Source organism: Simochromis diagramma, unplaced genomic scaffold, assembly GCF_900408965.1.
Source record: "Simochromis diagramma unplaced genomic scaffold, fSimDia1.1 OVJJ01000387.1, whole genome shotgun sequence".
NCBI classification, from domain to species: Eukaryota; Metazoa; Chordata; class Actinopteri; order Cichliformes; family Cichlidae; genus Simochromis; species Simochromis diagramma.
The window spans coordinates 6,309,293-6,330,428 of NW_024387152.1; the positions used below are offsets into that span (position 1 = coordinate 6,309,293).

General features: G+C 41.2%; 1 protein-coding gene across 6 annotated transcripts in view; it reads left to right on the plus strand.

Annotated features, from left to right (window-relative positions):
- The first annotated feature begins 1,349 nt into the window (after positions 1-1,349).
- The window catches only part of prdm16 (PR domain containing 16), a 172,438-nt gene continuing 152,651 nt past the window's right edge, over positions 1,350-21,136 (plus strand). For 2 of the 6 annotated variants that reach the window (XM_040048164.1, XM_040048166.1), the window contains exon 1: positions 1,351-1,633. In XM_040048164.1, coding sequence (XP_039904098.1) covers positions 1,597-1,633 — 37 coding nt within the window. In that variant the 5' untranslated portion in view covers positions 1,351-1,596. Of the gene's footprint in view, positions 1,634-21,136 lie in introns of all 6 variants that reach the window. The other 4 variants (XM_040048167.1, XM_040048168.1, XM_040048165.1 and 1 more) reach the window with 3 other exon arrangements.

Genomic DNA, 21,136 nt, shown 5'->3' on the forward strand with positions numbered 1-21,136 from the left:
AAAGTCAGAAGATTATTTAAAAAAAAAAAAAGTTAAATCGGAATAGATGTTTACAACTTTTACTGCGTCTTTCGTTTTTTTTCATGAAATGTTTGGACATCAGCAAAAATATTTTGTGCGTATGATTCAATGTAATAATAATAATAATAATAGTGATAATAATAATAACAACAATAATAATAATAATACAGATGTTAAAACTGTTGTAATAAAACTACACCGTCTAACAAAATGTCTCGTGTAAATTCAGTTTGTTTTCTGAATTGTACATTAACAAGTTAAGAAAATGTTGTGCTGAATGGTTATGTAGCTGTGTTTGAGCAGATTCTTTTGTCGAGAACAGAGATCTAAATTTTACCTTTGAGTCCTTACATCGAACTCCTGTATGCACGTAACGTAAAGACGGTCTTCCTCTGTCTGGAGCAAACAAACAAACAGGTGCAAGGCAAAAGTCACAGCTGCAAAAAGAAAGCCTGCAATCTGGCTACCTGCGTTCAGGTGATCTGCCGAAGCAGTGTGCGCACGGTTGCTGCTAACTGTGAACAGAGAAAGTTATCCAAGAAATAAGCAACACGGCTGTTACAAATGTGAACACAGAAGGAAACAAAAGAAAGAAAGAAAAAGAAAAAAAGAAAGAAAGCATGGACGTCTCTCCGGTAGGACTCTGCTGGTGGAGGCGCCGTGCATGCGTCAAACAGCTGCTGGCCGCTGCTTGTCCTGAGGGCAACATGGTTTTTACACACACACACACACACACACACACACACACACACACACACACACACACACACACACACACACACACACACACACACACACACACACAATCATAGCTTGTAAGCTTGTAAAGTTGCAACCACAATCGAGCTCGAGCCTTGGACCTGTTTACGTGTGCGTGTGAATTAATGAAGTTAAAAATAACCTCTGCAGCTCCAGCAACACATACTGAGGTATCAGTAGCGGCAACAGCCTAAACACAAAGTTTCTGTAAGTCTTTAAATTAAGAAAGGAAAGTATTTTTTTATAGCACAATTTTTCTTTTAAATAAACAGGAACAAAAACAACAAAATAATATATTATGTTAATTATAAATACTGTAATAATGATAAAATTATATTTAAAAATGTAATTCCAGTATTACAATACGACCTTGACCTCACCACCATACCTCACTGCGCTCACCGCTGTGCTGGAGAAAACCAAGCAGTCGCTGTTAAAGGGGGTAAAAATCCAAGAGGGTGCTGGCAGGAGCTGAATGGGGCGGGTGGAGGGGTGAGAAGGGGGGGGGGGGGTAAGGGGATGGTAAGGGGGAGGGAGGGTGGGAAGGTGAGATGGTGAAGAGAGAGCAGGAGGAGGAGGAGGAAGAGGAGGAGGGGAAGAGATAAGTGATCTAAAGGGGAGACGATAGGACAAAAAAAAAAAGTGATGATGATGAATACATTGGAAAGTTTTTTGGCCCCGGCGAGGGTGTCAGATTGAATGGCCTGTGCGCATGTGCGAAGGTATCACAACTGACAATGCTGGTGAGATGAAGATAGTGTTGTTGCTGCTTCTGGGCTCACGGAGGACGACGAGAGGAATCTACAAGCCGACAAGATGAGATCCAAGGCGAGGGCGAGAAAACTGGCCAAAAGTAGGTCTTATTTTTCCCCCATTCTTATCGCGTTAACCCACCGGCTCCAAACTCCCGGCTCCGTAGATGTCCACTGTGTCCTTGTCATTTGCCATATCCTTAAGAGAGGATATGACTACTCTTTGTTCAAAAATAACTTTTCCGCTGTAAATATGTCCCGTTTCGGCCGCTCAGTCTCGTTTCCCTGCGTGTTGCGGTCTTGGCTTCGCTGGTTCCAGTGTCAACAAAAAAGAAAAAGAAAAGTTTTCATGTGTGATGAGAAACGCCGCTGGTGCTTTAGCTGATTACACTCCGATAAAAGGCATAGATAAACACTGTCTCCCATAATTGAGCCTCATCTCGTATTTTTGCTCTTTATCGGTTGTCGCGGGCTTCCGCGAAGGCGCAGATTCCTCTCCTGAAGCTACCGAGAAAGTTGTCGAAATGGATAGTAACTTTTTTTTTCATAGAGCCGTTTCAAGTCTTGTGAAATAATATTCCCTGCTTTTAAAATAGTGGGCGCTGTGGCACTGCTCTGCTGCTCGCTGCAGAGCTCACGGCGAGCCTGGGCGCACTCTTTCATTTGCCTGCAAACTGAGACGCAGAGATGCGATTTTAGAAAGGAAAGAGCAATATTTTAATGAGGACTTTTCTTCTTCTTCTTTAATTCGATCCTGCTCAAACCTCAGCAGATATTGCTCTCCCGCTAATTTGTTTCGTCCCAAAACCCAAGGCCACTGGACTGCAGCAGCAGGCTGTTTCCTCCTCGAGGGAATGCCAATCAATAATGTGTCTTGAGAGCGCCCATACGACGACTTTTGTGGGCTGCTGGACGCGTCACACGGAAAATTCATGTATTCGGTTCTTTTTTTTTTTAGTGTGAGTGTGAACATGAGCACTTTGTTGTTGGAAATGGACCATGTTTATCGTTTGACATTTGTTTGTTGTTGGTGGGTTGATTTATGAATTACATTTACTTAAACCGCCGATTTTATTCTTGCATGAATGCACTTTGGCTTCCACAGCCCTGCGTGGATCACTCGGCTTTATTTATCCACAATTCATTTGAAAGACAAATGCTTCACAACATCGCGATTTCTATTGCGGGCCTGTTGTCATTTTATTTTGTTTCTGCCTTGGTGTTTGTTTTCTTCCAAACCATAGTGACTTGAGCTGTGGTTTTGTGAAAGCTTGCATTCTAGCTTGTATGTTGTTTTATTATAATGGGGGGGATATTTTATTTTAGGAATATGCTGTCGTATGTTGGACCTGCTTTATTTGCGTGTTTCCAGGCCCTTTCAGAAAACTTTGTAACTTTGCCTCCCTCCCTTTTTATTCAGCGTGAACCTCGACCTCGCATTAGACGCAATTAAGGCTATTCAACAAAGTCATTTCAGACCAAATACTCCGTGCCAAGCATTTGAAACAGACATGAAATGTTTATGTATTTATTTATTTATTTTAAATAAAGAGCTTTACTCGACACGTCCCAAATAAATCTGTTCTATTTTAGCGCTGTTTAATTCATTTTCAGGGAGGGGGTTTCAGCGCTCTTTCTTTCAAAGGAAAAACAACGAGAATAAAAACACTAACATTTCCCCCCTCTCCACTTTTCAGTCGTGTTCTTGTTGTTATCGTGTCACTTTCACACGTTTGCCATACACGAGAGGACAAAGTTCCCGTACAAGTTTACAACAAAGCAAGAAATACACATACATAATGTTTTTATTTTTTATTTTTTTCAAAGAAAATGGGTTAAAGGAAAAAACGTAAACTAGGCTGCTTTGTGAAAATACTTAAACGTGTGGAGGACCCAGCCTATTGCCAGTAATTGCACTTGGTCTTGATCTCTAAACAGCCTTGATAGTCTGTTGATCCGGGTGCTAATGAACACAAATACCTGGCTTTGTAGCACTCAGATCGGAGCACTGGGAGCCTCTGCAGCTCACAGGCCTCCAATCTGTTGTGTTGCAGTGGTTGGAAAAACAGAGCAGACAGAAGGCATGAAAAATATCATGTTCTTCCTTAACATTCAAATCGTGCAGGCCCACAACTTTTGAATGCGACGCGGGGGGAGTGCGTTCCCCCCTTTTTTGACGCTCGGGTAAAACATTCTCTTTTGTAGCTGAGTACAGTAGGCTGTAGGCCCACGGCTATTATGCAGCAGCTGCTTTATCGTTTTATTATTGTTATTAATATTTTTTATATTATTATGTTATTGTTCTCGCGGACACCGGCTGCACATTAAAGACCACGATATTAGAAACTTTTCACCTAACACGACTATGTGAGCGCTTTAATGCAAAGTGGCATTGATCTCTAACTATGCACTAACTAGCTATGCATTAGTTCTGGTGTGCTGACATAATACTTTTGCGTCAACATTAAAGTGTTAATGAGTGTTTTTTTGTTTTTGTTTTTTTTTTAAGGAAAAAATGGTTTTACTTTCTGTTCCTCTGATTTTTTGATTTTTTTTATTATTTTGCTGAAAATGTGCAACTTTTAATTTGAGATCAACGTCTATTGTATTTATTATTTTTTTTATTTAAAATATTAAACAGTCTATTCTAAGCTTTGTTTTTCATTTAATTTAATTGAACTTTTTTCTTAACCAGTGAATGACTCCATGGAGACACTCGAGCCTTAACGCCACATCTCATTTTATCGAACGGAACGGATTTGATATGCGACTTGGCCTCTTGTTATCTTAAAAAACTAAAAAAAAAAAATCAATACAGCCAATCTAGCTGAGAATAAAGACGCAAAGTGACAATATAATTACTTTTGGCGTTACTCACGATGAAGTTATGCTTGAGTATGTGTGTGTTTGTGTGTGTCCGTGCGCGCTACAGAAGGCTGATTGTGTTTGAAATGTTTAACACCTTGCGGCGGTTTTATTGTGGTATTCTTAGGGGTCCACATGTAGCGTTAAATTGTGTGTGGGTTTTTTTTTTTTTGGATCAATTAAGACTTCCGGTTGAGTGGGCGTACATTTATTTTCAGGTATGTTTTTTTCAGTACACAGGTGGGAGCAATACATAAGCACGCACGCGCTGTTCTCTTCCTCTCCTGCGCTAAAAAAGGTAATTAAAAAAGAACCGTGTGCTTTATCACATATGGTGAAATGAAAGTCAGTGAATTCACGCAGATTATCGATTTTCAACACCGATTTTAATCTTCTGCATAATCAGAAAATATATTTCTTTTTTTGTACAGTCTTGCTTTTGTGATTTTGTGTTTGGAAAGGTGCGCACAATTTCAGACAGCTTTCCTCTCTCACGGACTGTCTTTGTCTCTTTCTATGATGTACTAATCGCAAGATATCCTATTGATCTTCGTGTTAAAGGCCTCTTATTAGATGGACTCCCAGTCATGAACTTGGCCTGGCTCAACAGCTTCTGATGTTTTGACAGAAGTAATAAAACCCAACCCATAACACTTTAAAACCAACAATGGTAGCTATGTTGAACTTCTGGCTAAACGTTCAGGGACCCAGTATGTTACTGCTATGCAGCGGTAATATGTGTCAGATAGCACTCCTTCATGTTCACAGATTAGAGCCTGGACATAAAAAAATGATAGGATCATCAAATGCAGAGGAAATCCACAGTAGCAAGATTTTTCTTTCTTTCTTTCTTTCTTTCTTTTTTTTTTTTGGGTGGGTGGGGGTGGGGGTGGGGAGTTACTTTTATGAAACTGTAAATCTCAGTTTTAGTTGCTTTTATTTTGAAGTGCACCAGTCAGTTAGTGCAGACAACATGCACCCAAACAAATATTGTTAATAACTCTTATTTTGATGGTTTGAGAAGAATTACAGATTTTTATCTGTTCCGAATTCTGACAATTTCCTTTCAGTGCATTTACAGTACCCACAGAGACATTTGTTTATGCTGAATGTCAGTAACGCTGGATAAATTGTGAAATAAAAATACCTGTGAGATCTTTGCTTTATTGCTGCAGACCTTGCATAACTAAAACAGGGAGGGAAACTTGAGATTCTTGTGGTTCCATAGAGCCCATTTGCATTCATGTGTGATGATGTGAATGATTTTTGCAGCACCGATTCAGGCATCACCGTTTGGCTGTCGTCGAAATGTGCAGACTTTGCTACTTCTGCATACTACAGGCTCTTTTTCTTTCTTTTACAGACATATTGTTCACCACCTTGTTATGAGGATGACATGCTTTGCAGTGATTTCTAAAGTGAAGTTTTCAATATAGTTTTTAATTTATTTTATTTTATATGGTTTCGGGGATTTTGATCTGAGCATTTGGACTGATTTTAGGACCATTTGTGTCAATTTCTGAATGATTGAAAAATTGTGTAGCCTGACTAATTGCATCAGTCCACACTTGGCGAGGCCACATTTCCTACATAAGTACTTGATTATAGAAGTTTTGGATTTGGATGTCATTTCCTCATTTTGAGTGTGTACATGTGCAGATTGCAGATTTGTGCATGTCGTGAGGAGGGTTGTTCTGACTGGTTTTCCATGTTTATTTCCTTTTATGATCATTTTTGTCCATATGCATTTAGTAAAATGCTTTTGTATTGACATGTAACTGTGCAACCAGAAAACACTGTATGATGTTCTTTGAAAGGAGTAGCTTTACAACTGACAGTTAAAAAGCCAACAAAGATTTATCTGTGACTCATCTGTGATTTTTGCATGTTTGTAACATATTAATTTGTTGCAGAGGAAGTTGCTCTAGTCAAAGTTAGGACAAGGTCATGGTTATGGTCCATTCAGTGTCTAGTCCTGAGTCTCATGTAGTAACATATGGTCACCATTTGATTCCTATGGTGCAAATAGTTTTTATGTAACCGTTCCCGCAAGTCTGCATTGAGCTTAGAAAGAAAACTTATATGATCTCCCGCACCTGTGCCAGGAATACACACAGGTGATAAGTAAACAAATGATTAACTGATGATTTAAGCTATGATTTACTGCAGCTGTAATGCTTTTAATAGAACAATTTATCTAACTTTAAATATATCAGTTATTATATACAGTATTTTATGTTTTTTTTCTTCCTTGGACTGTTTTTGGTTCCTCCTTTTCCCTCCTGAACATAGAGTGAAACAGTGTCTCAGGAGAAATCCTTTTCTTGTTATTCAGTCAGTTAGTCTTATGAATTTGCTGCTGCTGTTTTGGCCAAGTGTTCATTGGAAAACAGAGACTCTAATCTGGTCAAGGGCAACTGCAATAAAATGTAAAAAAAAAAAGTAATAAAGTGGATAATAACACGTGAATCAAATAAATTACATTAAGCCTCCTTCTGTCTTTCAGCAATTATGAGGATGAAATTACTTGTTCGCCCCTTTTGTCATTTTTTTTTTTTTAATTTACTTCTAGTCTAACATTTCAATGTCACATCCATCATTTGACCAAGTGATCCCCAGCACGTACTACAACACTCCCTATTGCATTACCTTTGAGCTATCTTGATATCACTTCAAATGAAAAGGTTGTGTTGGCTTAATTTTATATATGACCAATAAATACCTTCTTATCTAGTGCATTATTTCAATCTGCACAAAAGAGACAGAAACAAAGACATTGATTTGGTTTGGGTTCTCAGAATGAGAATAAATGGGTTCTGCTTCATTTTAGCAGAATTATTTGTATAGTTTTAGGAGAATAGTGAAGTCCCAGCGACTCCTCGCTGTTGACTGGGTTTCACTGAAGGCTTGCTTTGAAACATTTGACTTGCCTTAGTTCCCTGCTTTCCAGTGACACATACACAAGCACGCACTGAAGCCATGCATACGGTATAATGCAGATGGATCCCGCCTGGTCACACTTACACACACACACACCTCAGTGGTGACAGATTTTTTGTGCATTGGTATGCTTTAACCCCAATCAATCACAAACTAGAAAGGTTGAGTGTAAATGTCATCCAAACAGCAGGAGCCGGCACTGTTGGCTGACTAAATGCGTGCAAGTGTGTGGGAATCAGTGTGTGCACCATTTTGTACAGTTATTGGAGGTCCTGTCACTGTTTGGAGCTTTGACCTTGGCCAAGTCTGGCACAGCGATGGGTGGGCACCTGGACACACGCAGGCACTCTCACACTGAGACCCACACACACGCACACTTATACACACTCACACAAATTTTAGCTCTGTGCATCTTTTTCCGCTTCGTTGCTGACTAAGTCAAATTTTGAGTTGGTATACAAATACCATTGTATTAAGCTCTTGCACATGGCTCCAAATCCCATTCATTTTATTGATACGGTTACCTCACCATATTCAGCTGGCAAAAATGTCTGTTTCTCCACTTGCGCTGTGACCTCATCTGCCATGTTTAGAAAAACAACAGTCTCCAAATCGCTTTGTAGTGGGGAATCTGACATGACTGAGAGGGTTTCAGATATATTGCTGATGTTTTTCTTTTTCCTGTTCTTTTCAACCCCCTGTTTTTTTGTCTCTTCTTATGCTTTTTGTTTTCAGCCTGCAGATGCGGGCAGGGATCTTGGTAAAAAAAAACAAAAAACTGAGTCATATGTGTTAGCGAAAATGAGGTTAAAAAATACAAAAGGCCTGAAGTAAAGAGCATTATATCTTGACCCGTGGTTGCTTATCAAATTATGTCCAGCCACTGGTGGGTCATGTCTAGAGTTTTCCATTCCAGCTTCTCAGGACTAAAAATACATCACGACTGCTGGAATCATCCCATTGGAAATATCCCATCTTTACTTCAGAGGATTCTGATTAACGCTAAATGATTAGCTCTATGAGTGTCTTGTGTGATTGTGTACTACCCACTGCTAAACAGTGTGTGTTGTTTGCAAAACAAGGGGGCAAATGTGTCGACTCCCTAATTAGTGCACGCTAACAGCCCTCATGATTCCCCCTTGCACTGTGATATCCCAGGGATTGCTCAACATTGTGACTAGTCTTATCTGGGTCTAATCCTGATTTGTTTGGTATTAACCCTCGCACTTTCTCCCTCATTCCCACTCACTTCTGTCCAATTCTACATTTCCTTTCCTTTTATCCATTCATGAACTGACCTTTATGTTGCTTTCACTTTAATTTACTCCATACTCTCTGCAGAGCTGTTTCCAATGTGTGCTATATTATTTCAATATTGCCAGATCTTTAATCGTAATGAGACAACATATGATTGGCTCCTTTTTGTGATCCAAATTAAGGATTCTGAAGTTGTAATGGTAAATTTCCAAAAAAGAAACAGTCACTATACCTTTTCTGTATATACAAATGCAGTGTACTAGAACATATTTTAAAGCAATATTTTGGTATATTGTGTGATCCATTTGCCATATATAGATATAGAGTGTACCTATGTACTGCAAATGCATGAAAACTAATACTGCTACTAATATTCAGGATCTTGAAATGAGCTATTGGTGTGACCTACCATCAGCCATCAGTACAATGTAATGACAAGGTGACGCAAAACAAGCATAAAAATGAGCATTTAAATGCGTTTAGTGATCACAAAGAAATGTGACACTTCATTTTCCAGTATTCTTCTTCTCTCTGTCTGAATCGTAGCTCGTCCCTCCATACTCACACATACTCACACATACTCACACGTACTCACACAAACACATGCTGTCTATTTCAAGTCCCAGTCCAGCACAGCTGATGATGGCTCATCCTGTTCTGGTATGATAAGCAGACAAACTGCTCTGTCCCCTGGGCTGTTTGCCTGTCTTTGGAAACAAACAGTGATGTGTAGAGGCAGTGTGGCTCTAAACTCCCACTGCTTGCTTCCCCTTTCATAAGACCGCCAGTTCAAAGCCTTGGCTTCATCTCCACTTCTATCTCTCCCGCTCCCTCCCTCCCTCCTCCTCCTCGCTGTCTTTCTCACTGTGGTTCGTCATTACCACAAAGATGGGCAAGCAGTGTCTCATTAAAGGGGATTAGAGACATCTCCATGTCTCGCGGGGGCCGAGCGGGACATTTCTCCTCTCTGGTCAGCCCCCCCACCCTTTTTCTCTCAGAGATCAGGTTCTTTGATTTGGCCAGATAAAGACCTCTTTCATGTCGGTTGGGACGGTTAGCGATTACACTGTCAGGCCCATCGTTTTGGTGCGTTTGACAAATTTGTCATGCTGGGTGGGGCGGGTGTGGATTGTATTATGAGAGGGGGGGTTGTACACGGAGATTCACAGTAATTGAGCTGTCATTATCCAGTGACCCTGCCAGGCTCTGGCACATAGGGCTCACCAATTCTCTATTTGTTTCATACTTTCCTAACTTTCTCTGTGAGTATGATGGATAGAACAAAGAGGAGGGAGAGGAGGAGAGAGTGGAAGCTGGGTAGCAGTTCCCAGATGAATACCTCTGCTTATTTGACCACCTCTCCCGAGCACTCCTGTCCATGAAAATTGGCTCCACTACATCGCTGCTGCAAGTTTCTTTTCTCACCCAGCTCCTCCCTGATGCAACTCAATTAGGCCCATATCACCAGCTGCCATTTATTTTCATACAAAATGAAAACTGGTGGCATGTTGATTACTGAATTCCCCAGAGACAAAGGGCCACGATTGGTGTGGTTTAATTTCATTAAGTAGAGTGTGGTGCGCGGGATAAATATATTAGTGCAGTCCCCCCCTACCCCAATTTACTTCAGCCACTCTGTATGTTAAACAAATCCTTTGGTGTTACAGTTGTGAAATTGGAATAAATCTCACGGAATGGTTTGGTGAAAAGCAGGCATCTTTACACGAGGCACCTACGTTTGTTCTCGAATTCTCTGTGTTTTTTGATCCATTTTCTGTTTCTTGCGCGAGCCTTGAAACATGAAATGAAACCCCTCATGGTGGGCTTTCTGAGTGTGGTTGTGCACTTTTCCCAAAAACACATATAACCATTGTATTTTGGTTATGGCTTGGTCTGCCCTGTGTATTTGAGATGTGGGCTAGAAAGATGCAGTGTGGTGTGAGTGGAAAAAAAAATCTTTTCCTGGTGGGATAGTGTGACTATATTAGCGCAGAGATTTTGATGAAGGAAATAAGAGCCGTCCTTGTTAACCTGGAGTCAGATTGGTTGTGAAGCGATGAGTAGGGTGGAATGTGTGCGCTATCGTTCGTAGAGTGAGTGCACACTTGTTTGTGTGTGTGCGTAGGTGTTGGAGGGGTCTTGACTAAAACATTTCAAGATGGCCCATTAGCTGGCGTAGGCCCGTCCCCTCCTGACACTAGGATTCCTCTGTGCTGACCCCTCTCCTCCACCTCTCAGCCCCTCTGTCCCAGAGGCCCCCAGCCTCATCCTGCCAAGTGTACGGTTCCAAAGTAACGATGAAGCTGCCTGCGTGTGAAAATATTGAATTGCAAAAACATCCCTGGGTGAGAGGGTGTGTGAATGGAGCTTTCAGCGCCGGGCCCGACCCGGGCTCTGCGCTACTGACTGACGGACAACAAATGGCATTTTGTGTCCAGAGAGAGCAAGGGAGCGAGAGAGAGGGGACAGAGAGGAAAGGGGAAAGAAAGGAGGAGAAGAGACACAGTGAAGAGAGGGGGGGGGGGGTCTTGAGATTTTTCAGGCCTCTTCAGTCTGGGGCCCTACATGCAGGTCTGAAATGCCTTATCACATGACCTGTCTGACCCCTGGCCCCTATTCAGCTAAGGCTGTCAGGCTGCTCTCAAACAGGGAGCACAAAACCTCATAGCTTCAATGGCTACTATTCACCCCCTTGTGAAGCCCTTCTCCAAAGGTAATAGGTAAAAGTAATGTCAGTGACCTTCACTTTCCGTCGCTCTACAAGAGGGCAAAACTCTTAAGATTCCCAGATAATGTCAGAGGTAGGGTGGCCGTTTTGGCTCCTTATCCACTGCCTCTACTTAGCTGCCATGAGAAGAAGCGAGAGAGCAAGCTGACTTGCCTCTTTTGAGACAAAGTGTTGTTTTGGTTAAGGATATTAATTCACATCTTGAAAGTGATGTTAGCTGAGTTGGAATATGATAGCGTTTACAAACAATGTGATGCCATTTTTGTTTTGTTTTTTGTTGCCATGCGCTGGGAATATACTTGTGCCTGTGTGTTATCTAAGCGTGTGTGGGACATTAGTGAATTTCTGATGTCTCAGAGGAGCGACTGGGTCACGGTATGACCGTAACCTCCTGTCTCGCTTTGCAACCCACACACTGGCATCTCTCCCTCTGTCTCTCTCCTGACCGGTCCTAAGATTCTTTCTTTTCTTCTCTTTTCCTATTTCTCCCCTCCTTCTTTGGAACACTGGAGTTTCTCTCTCTCTCCGGTCCCCTTTGAAAAGATGCGGCGTCTTTGTCCGGCCTGATAAAGGATGCCATAGTTCCCCTTTTCCCCTTCTTTGTGGCCCTGGGGCTGGCGGCTCCTGTAGAAGTGCAAATGGTATCCTCTCGGAGGGGCTATCCCCGCGGGCCCTCAAGGGCCTTCTCTCTCCTCCAGGCTTGGCTAATTACCACCGTGCCCCCACCTCCCCCTCCTTAGCTCCCTGGTCCCTGGAACCATGGACGGCACATTCCCACAAACAGCACCTGGCCTTCTTTTCTCCTGGTCTGCTTTGATGGCTGACACCCCAGACTACCCCCCTCCCTCCTTCCTCATCCTCTTCTCCTCTCCGCCCCACTACCTCATCTATCTCTCTCTCCCTTCTTTTAACTTCTTCTTCTCTCACTTCTCTCTCTCTCTCTCTCTCTCTCTCTCTCTCTCTCTCAGTGACTCTCATTAATAGAGGTTTTAAATTGCTTTCTGACCCCGGCAAACTGCTCTTGTTGAAAAGGGAGATGTTGAAGAGGATGTCAGGAAGAAGTGAAATAGATGAGAAGGGGCAGGAGAAAGTTATCTATAGTCCATTATATGTTTTGTGAGATGGGTATGTGTACTATTATACACTAATATTATTATATTAAAACATACTCAAGAAAGACTGGTGGAAAACTAGTGGCTTACTTAGATCACAGTGAATCATGATCATGATTCGCTGTGATGAGAACTTGTACTTGTACATAAAAAACTGTACTAATAATGCTCTTATTGAAGTGAAGGGTTTTTTTTTTGCTCAGAAGAAGAGGTTTAAGATTGATATTTCATTTGGAGGTTCACGGTTTATAAAACTTCATCAGAAGCGGATGCAGGTTAAGTGGATTTCAGTGCAACAGCAATGCACGCATGCACACTAACTCGCTCACAGCTGTCCGCACACACAAGCACCAATATCTAATTTAGTTGCATATTTGTGCCCCTATAGCCATAGGCCTAATCAATGACCAATCTCAATGGATTTGACCAATTCATAGCTGGCCTTTGTGCAGTCGAGTGATCCCAGTGAGAGCGTTTGGACAGCTTTCTGAGGAAAACAAATAGCTCTATTACAAGCATGCGTCTGTGTGATGCTCAGTATCCCAAAGGCAAAGTGCTCGGCCTATATTAGCTGCATATTCTCCATGCTGGAAAAGGTTCACCTATAGACACAGTCCAGAGATAAGAGCGCTGTCATTTAAAGTTGAATAACCTGATTCTGAATTGTTGAATATCACACAATCACATGTGACTTTAAAGGAAGGAGATCAAAATACTTACGGCACTTTTTTTTACTCTTTCCAGTAAAGAAATACACGTGCTCACACACACACACACACACACACGTACACACACTTAACCCTCCATTCAACAAAGAAAAGACACACACAGAAGCTAGGGGTGGTGCTGCGAGCTGCACACACCCAGACCAGTTACACTTGTGTGGCAGAATTTGGTTTTGGTTTGTAAAACTGGGCTTAGCTTGCAAACTTTAATGCTACATGGGTTTGAGTTTGATGTAAGGCCCCATGCTAGCTTAAGAAATACTTCAGCTGGCTTCTGATGGTTGTAAACTGAGCTAAGATGGGAAAAAAATATTGCTCAATCATTTATTTGGTTCACATAAAAGTGAACAAAGATTGGAATTGAGAATTTTTGATTCCTTCTTTGTCACATGAACAGCTATTATAGTTATAGAGTTTTACGACTCATGAGAGATTTAGTGCTACTTTCTTTTGCTGGCAATTACATCTGCTCTAAAACATCACCAGCTTTCTAGTCTGGCCCTTCTAAGCAACTTACTGTTGCTGCCCTTCCCTAAAGAGTTCACACATCATCACCTACAGGACTCAAGTGATGCCACGAACTGGGCTGCCTCTTCCGGGTCTGTCGTAACCAAATAAGCAGTCATTGGGACTTTGGGTGATGGATGGTGGATAATCCTTGCATTTAAAGGAAATTCCACAGTTGGATTCACTTTCAGTTTGTAATCTTTGATGCATGCCAGAATTTTTTTTTGTTAATAGGGTGTGCATGTATTGTAACTGATGTAGAAGAGCATTAATCTTGGGACACAAAAGGTTTTATTAGGGCTTTGGTACTAGCGATACTCTGTGTTGACACTGATTGACAAAACGGTGGCCTCAAAATTTTAATCAGGCAGACTATCTTTAAAGTCTGAAATGACATAATTAGAATTTCTAAGTTTGGTTTAAGGAGAGGCTTCCCAAGCCTTATGTCTCCCTCAATTTCCGCCTCTCTCCTCATCAAGTCTAGCCACATCCTCTTTTTCGAAAACAGAAAAGGAAAGAGGAAGATCCGGTTTCTGAATTGTGTTTTATGAGTGGTTGAAACGGCCACTTCTGCGGTTTTTGTCTGTCCACGCTGACCGTTCGACTCAGAGTTCTTGAGGTTTCCAGACATGCCAATTAAGCAGTTTTAATTAGGAAGATGTTGTTCCAAACAAATGTTTGCACTCAAGGACCTGCATGTTGGTTACGTTTGGGGGTGGATTCCACGGGTTGTTACTGTTATTTCTGTGCTGTTTCAATTGGCTTTGCAAATCAGTTTCTCTTCATTTTCCTGAATGCAGTAAAAGTTCACTTCGATGACCGCAGGCACACATGCGCATAACTGACAGAGGCATCTTGTTTTTCAACAGCACCGAAGAGCAGTAAGGGCTTAAGAATGGTTAAGCAATGACAAAGCAAACAAAAGAGGCAGGTGGGTGAGGCTTCTACTGGCCTCTTGCCAGCCTTAGCTTCATTTGAATATTTATATACTGCAGCGTTTTGTTTTTAATGACGTAAAAAATTCAAATTTTTCTCTAAAGACTGGGACACGAAGTTAAATCTCTATTATTTCACACATTTCTGCTAGATAACCCATTTTTGTTAGTCTTTAGAAAGAAAGGAAAATATGATCAATCAATGAGGTGAACACATTAATGGCGGCTTTCAGATCCACATGTTTGCACCATTTTCTTTGATATAAGGTAACATTTTAAATTGACGTTAGGTGTCATGGTTTCCATCCCTTCTTTTAACAGCTTAGAATTCATTAGCTGGACAGTTTTTTCGGGGCATGACCCACCTCACAGAAGGGATTTTTGGCGTTGTTCTTGTTTTATTTGTTGTTGCTTTTAAAGAATTGTAGGTAACTTTGATGCCAAGTTCCTCCACAGCAAAAGGCAAGGACCCGACCCAGCACATCTGAGAGTACTTTGGTGAAATAACAGCAAATGTTTGTCTTGTATTGTATGGCACGCTGCTGGAGGAGCACTAAAGCCCCTTCTTCCAGCGCCTAAAGCACCTCTTAATAAAATAGTCAAGAATAACTCCTTCACCTTAATCTTCCCCTCAGATTACTGCACTCAGGGCGGGAAATTAGCAGCAGGCCCACACGCTTCCCTTTTCCTTTGACACTGTTACATCTTTATTTGCAAGTGCCTCACTCTCTTACTACTGCTTTCTTTCCCTGTCCAATGTACCACTGCTTAGTTGTTTTTCTCATGTCTCTCCTTCTCTCTGCGAGGTAAGATAGGTGAACTCTCCATGGCAGCAAGAATGGCATTTTATTGGGTCAGAGTTAGAAGCAACATGAGGCTAATAGGTGGCTACTTCTTCCATGGTCTGGTCCTCATCAGTGGAGAAAATGGGCCTAAACAACTAAACGTGGCTGCTGACAATTGATAGGAGCCCTTTTAAGTGGATCTACTTAGCTGAGGGGGCTTGGAGGATATGTGTGTGGCTAAATGCTCATGCATGTACAATATGTGGACATTTGCTATTTCATGTTAATTAGATACTAGCAGTTGCAAACACACACCAGCACAACCCTTTGGGGAGCTGGGAGTTTGTGTGTGTGTATTTGTAAGTCCTTTGTGTCCGGGAGTGTAACCTACACCTTTAGAACCGCAGCGGCAGTAGCTTTGAGCGTAGTTTGTCCTGCCGTCTGATCTTTGTAACCAGAACTCTCCTTTACAGCTTCCTGTCCGCTTTGCCCACCTTTTTTTGCCCGCCTGCCATCTGGGTCTACCCCGAGACACACGCGTGCACATGCACAGGACAGTGGTCGTCATCCTCTTAACCGTGTCTTTCACTTTCAGCCGAACCTTTGAAACCAATAGCACAACGACGAGATGCAATCAGTGGAATCCATCTTTAATCTCCACTTTTTTCCCTCCTTGTTTTTTTTCCTTTTTGCTGAAAATTTTAGAAAATTTAAACAATTGGTTTTTCGTTTGTAAGATTTTGGTAATTTTTGAGCATTTAAAAAATGTTACAAAATATACAAAATAAGTGATTCCAAGAGTTAATGTGGGGGTTTGAATTTACATAAAATTACAGGGAGCAGTTGCACAGTTTTTCTACAGCTTTCCCATCTGTAATATCGGAGGCAAAGAATTTTAATTTCAAAGTCTCTTTTAAATTGTTGAAATGTTTGCAGGTCATTTCCACAGCAGAGAGGCTCATTAAACTTTGAACATCCAAATTGCACCTTTTAAAGTCTTAACTCTGACAAATTGAATTCTATTGTTTGAACTCTTTCTGGGTCAAAGTTTAGACTGCAACATATTTGAGTCTTTTTCTGTTTATTTTCAGAAGCACAGCACCCTGCATCAAAAACTACTGTCATCATTACTGGCTGAAAGTAAAGCAGCAGTGGTGTGACTTAAACTTTAATCCTCCATTAAACTAACATCAAAGCCTTCTAGTACTCCAGTGGGGTATCTAAATTACGTACCTGTGTAGATAACGTTTCCGAGCAGGGGGCACTACGGGTTTTTAGTATCAGAGGTTCTGGTTGACACTTTGATCACTTCCTCCGCTCTTCATACCTTCATTGTGTTCAAGATCACATCACACACGGACACACACAGCAGGTCTGAGAGGCAGTGTCAGGTGTAGCGGGAGAACAATGCAAGGATGCGTAGAGGGAAGCCAACATGGTATCTCTTCTCCTTTTTCAGTACCTACAATTACAAAATCCGTGAGTCCTGTTTCTTAGCCATCTGAAAAAAAAAACCCCCAACAAATTAAAAAAAATAAAAAATATGGGCTTGAGCAATTGAAATGTTTATTGCACATTAGTTTTTCCAAGTATTTTGACCAAATAATAATTAAAGATAATTTACAAGTATGTCTTTGGGCAAATACTTTTAATGTTAGTTATTTTTCTGCTCAGTTTGTGGGTGTAGCTTAATTGATTAGCATTCCTGACCAGAAGAAATACCCAGAAAAAATGTCTATGCCTTTTTTTGTAATTAAAATATATTTTTTTAAATTGTTGTAATTTTTCAGGCTTTATAAATATAGGGGTAAAATCCAAAATTATCATGCTTAGAATAGTTGTGATTTACCTACAGAGCCTACACACTCAGTTAAAAGTTATCAGTGTTTTTGTGTGTTTGAATGCTAAACTTCATTTATAAAAAGGATTTCATAAAGCGAAGGCTGCACAGAGGGTAGGAAATACCTGTGGAAATGAGTAAATATATATTGTTTCCATGGGTTGTTCATAAAACAACAAGGGTGGATGCAAGGTTTCAGCAAAAAAAAAAAAAAAAAGTATTTATTTCCAGTGCCGCAGGTGCCCACTCACAGCTTATTGGTTTTTTTTGGATGACTCCTTTACTTTAAGGAGAGCAATTTATGTCTCTCTCTAGTTTCTCTCCAGAGGCAAGGGCTGAAGTGGCTCGCTTATTTTAGCAGGGTCTCGTGGTCATGACTTGTGGTGACATATTAATTGAGCGGTTCCTCTAAAGAAAAGAAAGGCCAGTGTCTCGATTGGTCCAATGGTGTTTGTAGAGCTTTAAAAATTGGTTTTGTTTGGCTAGAAAGCTCTTCTGTGTTTATTTACACGTCAGAATGCTTCAAACGGCTGCTGGCTCACTCTCCTCTTTCTGTGTGTTTGTTTGTCCGCGTGTGCATGCCTGGTCAAATATATGCTGCATTTTCTCAGTTGCCTACATGCCAGTTGTATAGACCCTGTGTGAAAGGTAAAATTATCGAGCACAGAGAGAGCAAGAGACAGAAGAGAAGAGGCGATGGAGACAGTTCCCCTGGCTTACCTGGCTCTTGAGTTTCCTCGTAGCTAGTCGTCCTTACGGTCCTACTCATTTATTATTGACCGCATTCATTCACACCATCCTCTAGATTGCAGTGCAGCTTCTACAGACAGTCTGGTCAGATTCTGTTGCCAAAGAAAATAGCTTCCTGGATTATTTTGCACTTACAAATATCTCTGTAAAAGAACAGCAAGTAAATTCAGATTTAACAGTTACCTCTTAGTTTTTATAGCAAAGGCCATGTTCTGCAGGGAAAAATGAAAAACTGATACTTATCTGGCAACGTCTGACATTCTTTTTCTTTGTGCTCAGACTTCGTAACTTGCAAATGGAGGCTTTTTGCTGGACAGTTAGGAAGGGGGTGGGCGGCGGGGCAGTTGCACTGGCCAAGACAGCATGGACTCAGTGAGTCTCTTTAATGATCAAGTCCAATATTCCTTGAGTTCTACCTCTGACACTACATGTGTGGCTTTGTAAGGAGAAAAGTACATTTTGCTTTCCCAGCTTCTCTCTAAGGAGTGATCTAATCAGATTGCTGTCATGTGTGTGTGTTCATTCTTATGAGCTCATCATTGTGGCAAAGGTGACCACTGCAGAGTATAAACTGTCATCAGGATAATTTACAGATTTGTAAGACGTTTCCTCTGTCAGAAATACATTTAGCACACTCACAGAGACTCAAGCACATGTGCACGCACATGCACAAACACGATAAATGGCTAGTTTCTTTCCTGAAAGTGCTGAAAGGGAAAGGAGCTCAGCTGTTCACCTAAGCCAGTGAGTGACGGAGAGCGACTGATCCAGAGCCTCGGTTTGAACACAGTTACCAAGACAACAATTGTTTTAGCTGGCATTTCTGCGGAGAGGAACATTGAAATAACAACATGAAACCACAACAGATTAGCCAGTTGGAAAGCTGAAAAAATGACACATTTGTTCTGTATTTGTTCTGGAGAGCATACCTGTTTCAGGAAAAAAACAAACATAATCTTCCATAATCTTCCTTCTTTTAGTTTTGTTTTCCATCAACTGTGATTGGATTTTTTAAAGTGTAATTAGAGACTAAGTTTGTGCACTGTAGAATAAACATTTTGTAGAATGCACCGTAGGATAGGTTGTACGGGCGTTTGAGTTGACTTAAAAGCTCTTGCAGTCTTTCTGCCTAACTGGAGTATCAATAATGAGATTTATCTTTCTTCTCCCGCAGCCTTGATTCAATTATCTCCATCTCTCTTCTGCTTTCTCTTCCTCTGGCTCCCTCCCTTTTTGCCCCTTCACTGGGGATCCGTTTCCAATTGAAGGCCGGTCATGCTTTGTGTTTCTCTTTGTCATGACAGGGTTCCTTAACGAGTGGAGGCTCCCTTCCACTGTGGCTTAATCAGATCTGGAATAGAGCGAGGGAGGGAGGAAAAGATGAGGAGTATAGAGGTGGGGGTAACCAGGTAAACGTGGGGTCACAAATAGTTTACCTCCAGATCCTCATTGTCTCCATTTCCCCTTTTTAGGAAAATTAAATTTGTGTGGTCCCTCCTCCTCCTCCTCCTTGTAATGTGTGTTTTGTGTCCAATCTGAGATCTTTGAAGTTTGAAGGGTCCCTTGCCCCGCCACATGCCAAACCCCAGGAAACCCCCCGACTCCAATACCCTATGCCCCTTATCTTCCCCCTCTGCACCTACTTCCAGACATACCTCATTACCTGAGGCCGTATTGAGTGGCGACTAATCAAATTGACTCTACTGGTTTTCTGCCATCACAGGAAGTGCTGGTCAGCGAGGGATCATTGGTTCAGTGCTAGGCTACAGAGAAAATGTTATGAAGTGGAAGCAAATTAATTAAAGAGACCTTTAATTTGTTCTAATAGGTATATTCTCAGTCACCTCTTTTTCCCCTTTTTCTTTTGTACAAAAATAGTTGAAAAAAATGGTCACGACAGAAATTTTATATCGACAGAAAAGGGATCAGATTAGTTAGTAATGGAAACAGATTGTACTGTGTATGAGCAGTGAGCCTTGTTACTTGGAGCCTCTCTCGCTATTACCTGCAGCTGTTTAAAAAATACCACAGAACAAGTAAACTTCATTAAAGAAGAAGAAGAAGAAAAAGAAAAAAACAAAGCCCCATTTTAACATGAAAGCAAAAAAAAAAAGTGAAAGTGAGGGAGAATTCAGAGAGACAGAGTTGAGTCTGTTTACAGCTGGCAGCTCTGGAGTGTGAACATCTTGAGGTGAGCCTCTGGCTAACTTCAGAGAAGCTGTGAATGAAGTCTTTCTTATGGCCTGTGCTATGCAAATGTATTCATGCGTACATACATAGGGTAAGCGAACACGTGCACAAAGCGCCTCCTCCGGCAGAAAACCACAAACATTTACACACTCACTTCACTTGTTGGTGCACATGAGGGAGGAGATAGGGCAGTGCCGCTGCAGAAGCAGCTAAAGGCATTAGTTGGCAGCTTTGCATGGGCTATAACCAGGTATGAGGAGTGGTGTCTTTCAAGGGTTACTAACCGTTTTTATTGCTGGATGGGAATAAATTGGTCAAAGAAAATAGATGTCTCCATGATCTTGCCAGTACATGCCTTAGTATTTCCTAGACATTTTATGGAAAAATGCACGCCTAATCACTAATGAGTTACCATTTGCTGCTCTCTCAGATGTTGTTACGTAAACATTTTATCTCTCTCAATGACACGTGAGGCTTGCAATGAGCTGCTGACAAAGGAAAAGCAGAGAGAATTCCAGCTCTGCAGGATACATGGATGATGATGGGCTTTGGTTTTTGTTGGAGTCAGACCACAGGAGACTTTTCTAACCAGAGTACCAATGTAATGTTGTGTTATCACACAGTGATGCCCAGCGCACAATATTTTTAGCAGAATAATCCAGCTTGTTTTATTCTTTGTGTGACAGCTGTCATCAGCCTGTTCTACAATAGCTGTATCATACAAGTTGGCATATTTATGATCTGTGTTGCGATGGCTTTAAAATCCACGAATTGTTCCGTTCCACAGCTGAGTCGTAAAAGTTGGCCCATGTGGAAAATTTCAGGCAGGAACACAATAACTTTTACAGTGTATTGTTGAGCAGGCCATATATATATTTACAAATATTCAGTTTTGTCTGTTTTTTTTTTTTGCACACACAATTCAATTAAATGTATTTGTTTAAAAAAAACATTATTCTTTTTTCTTGTG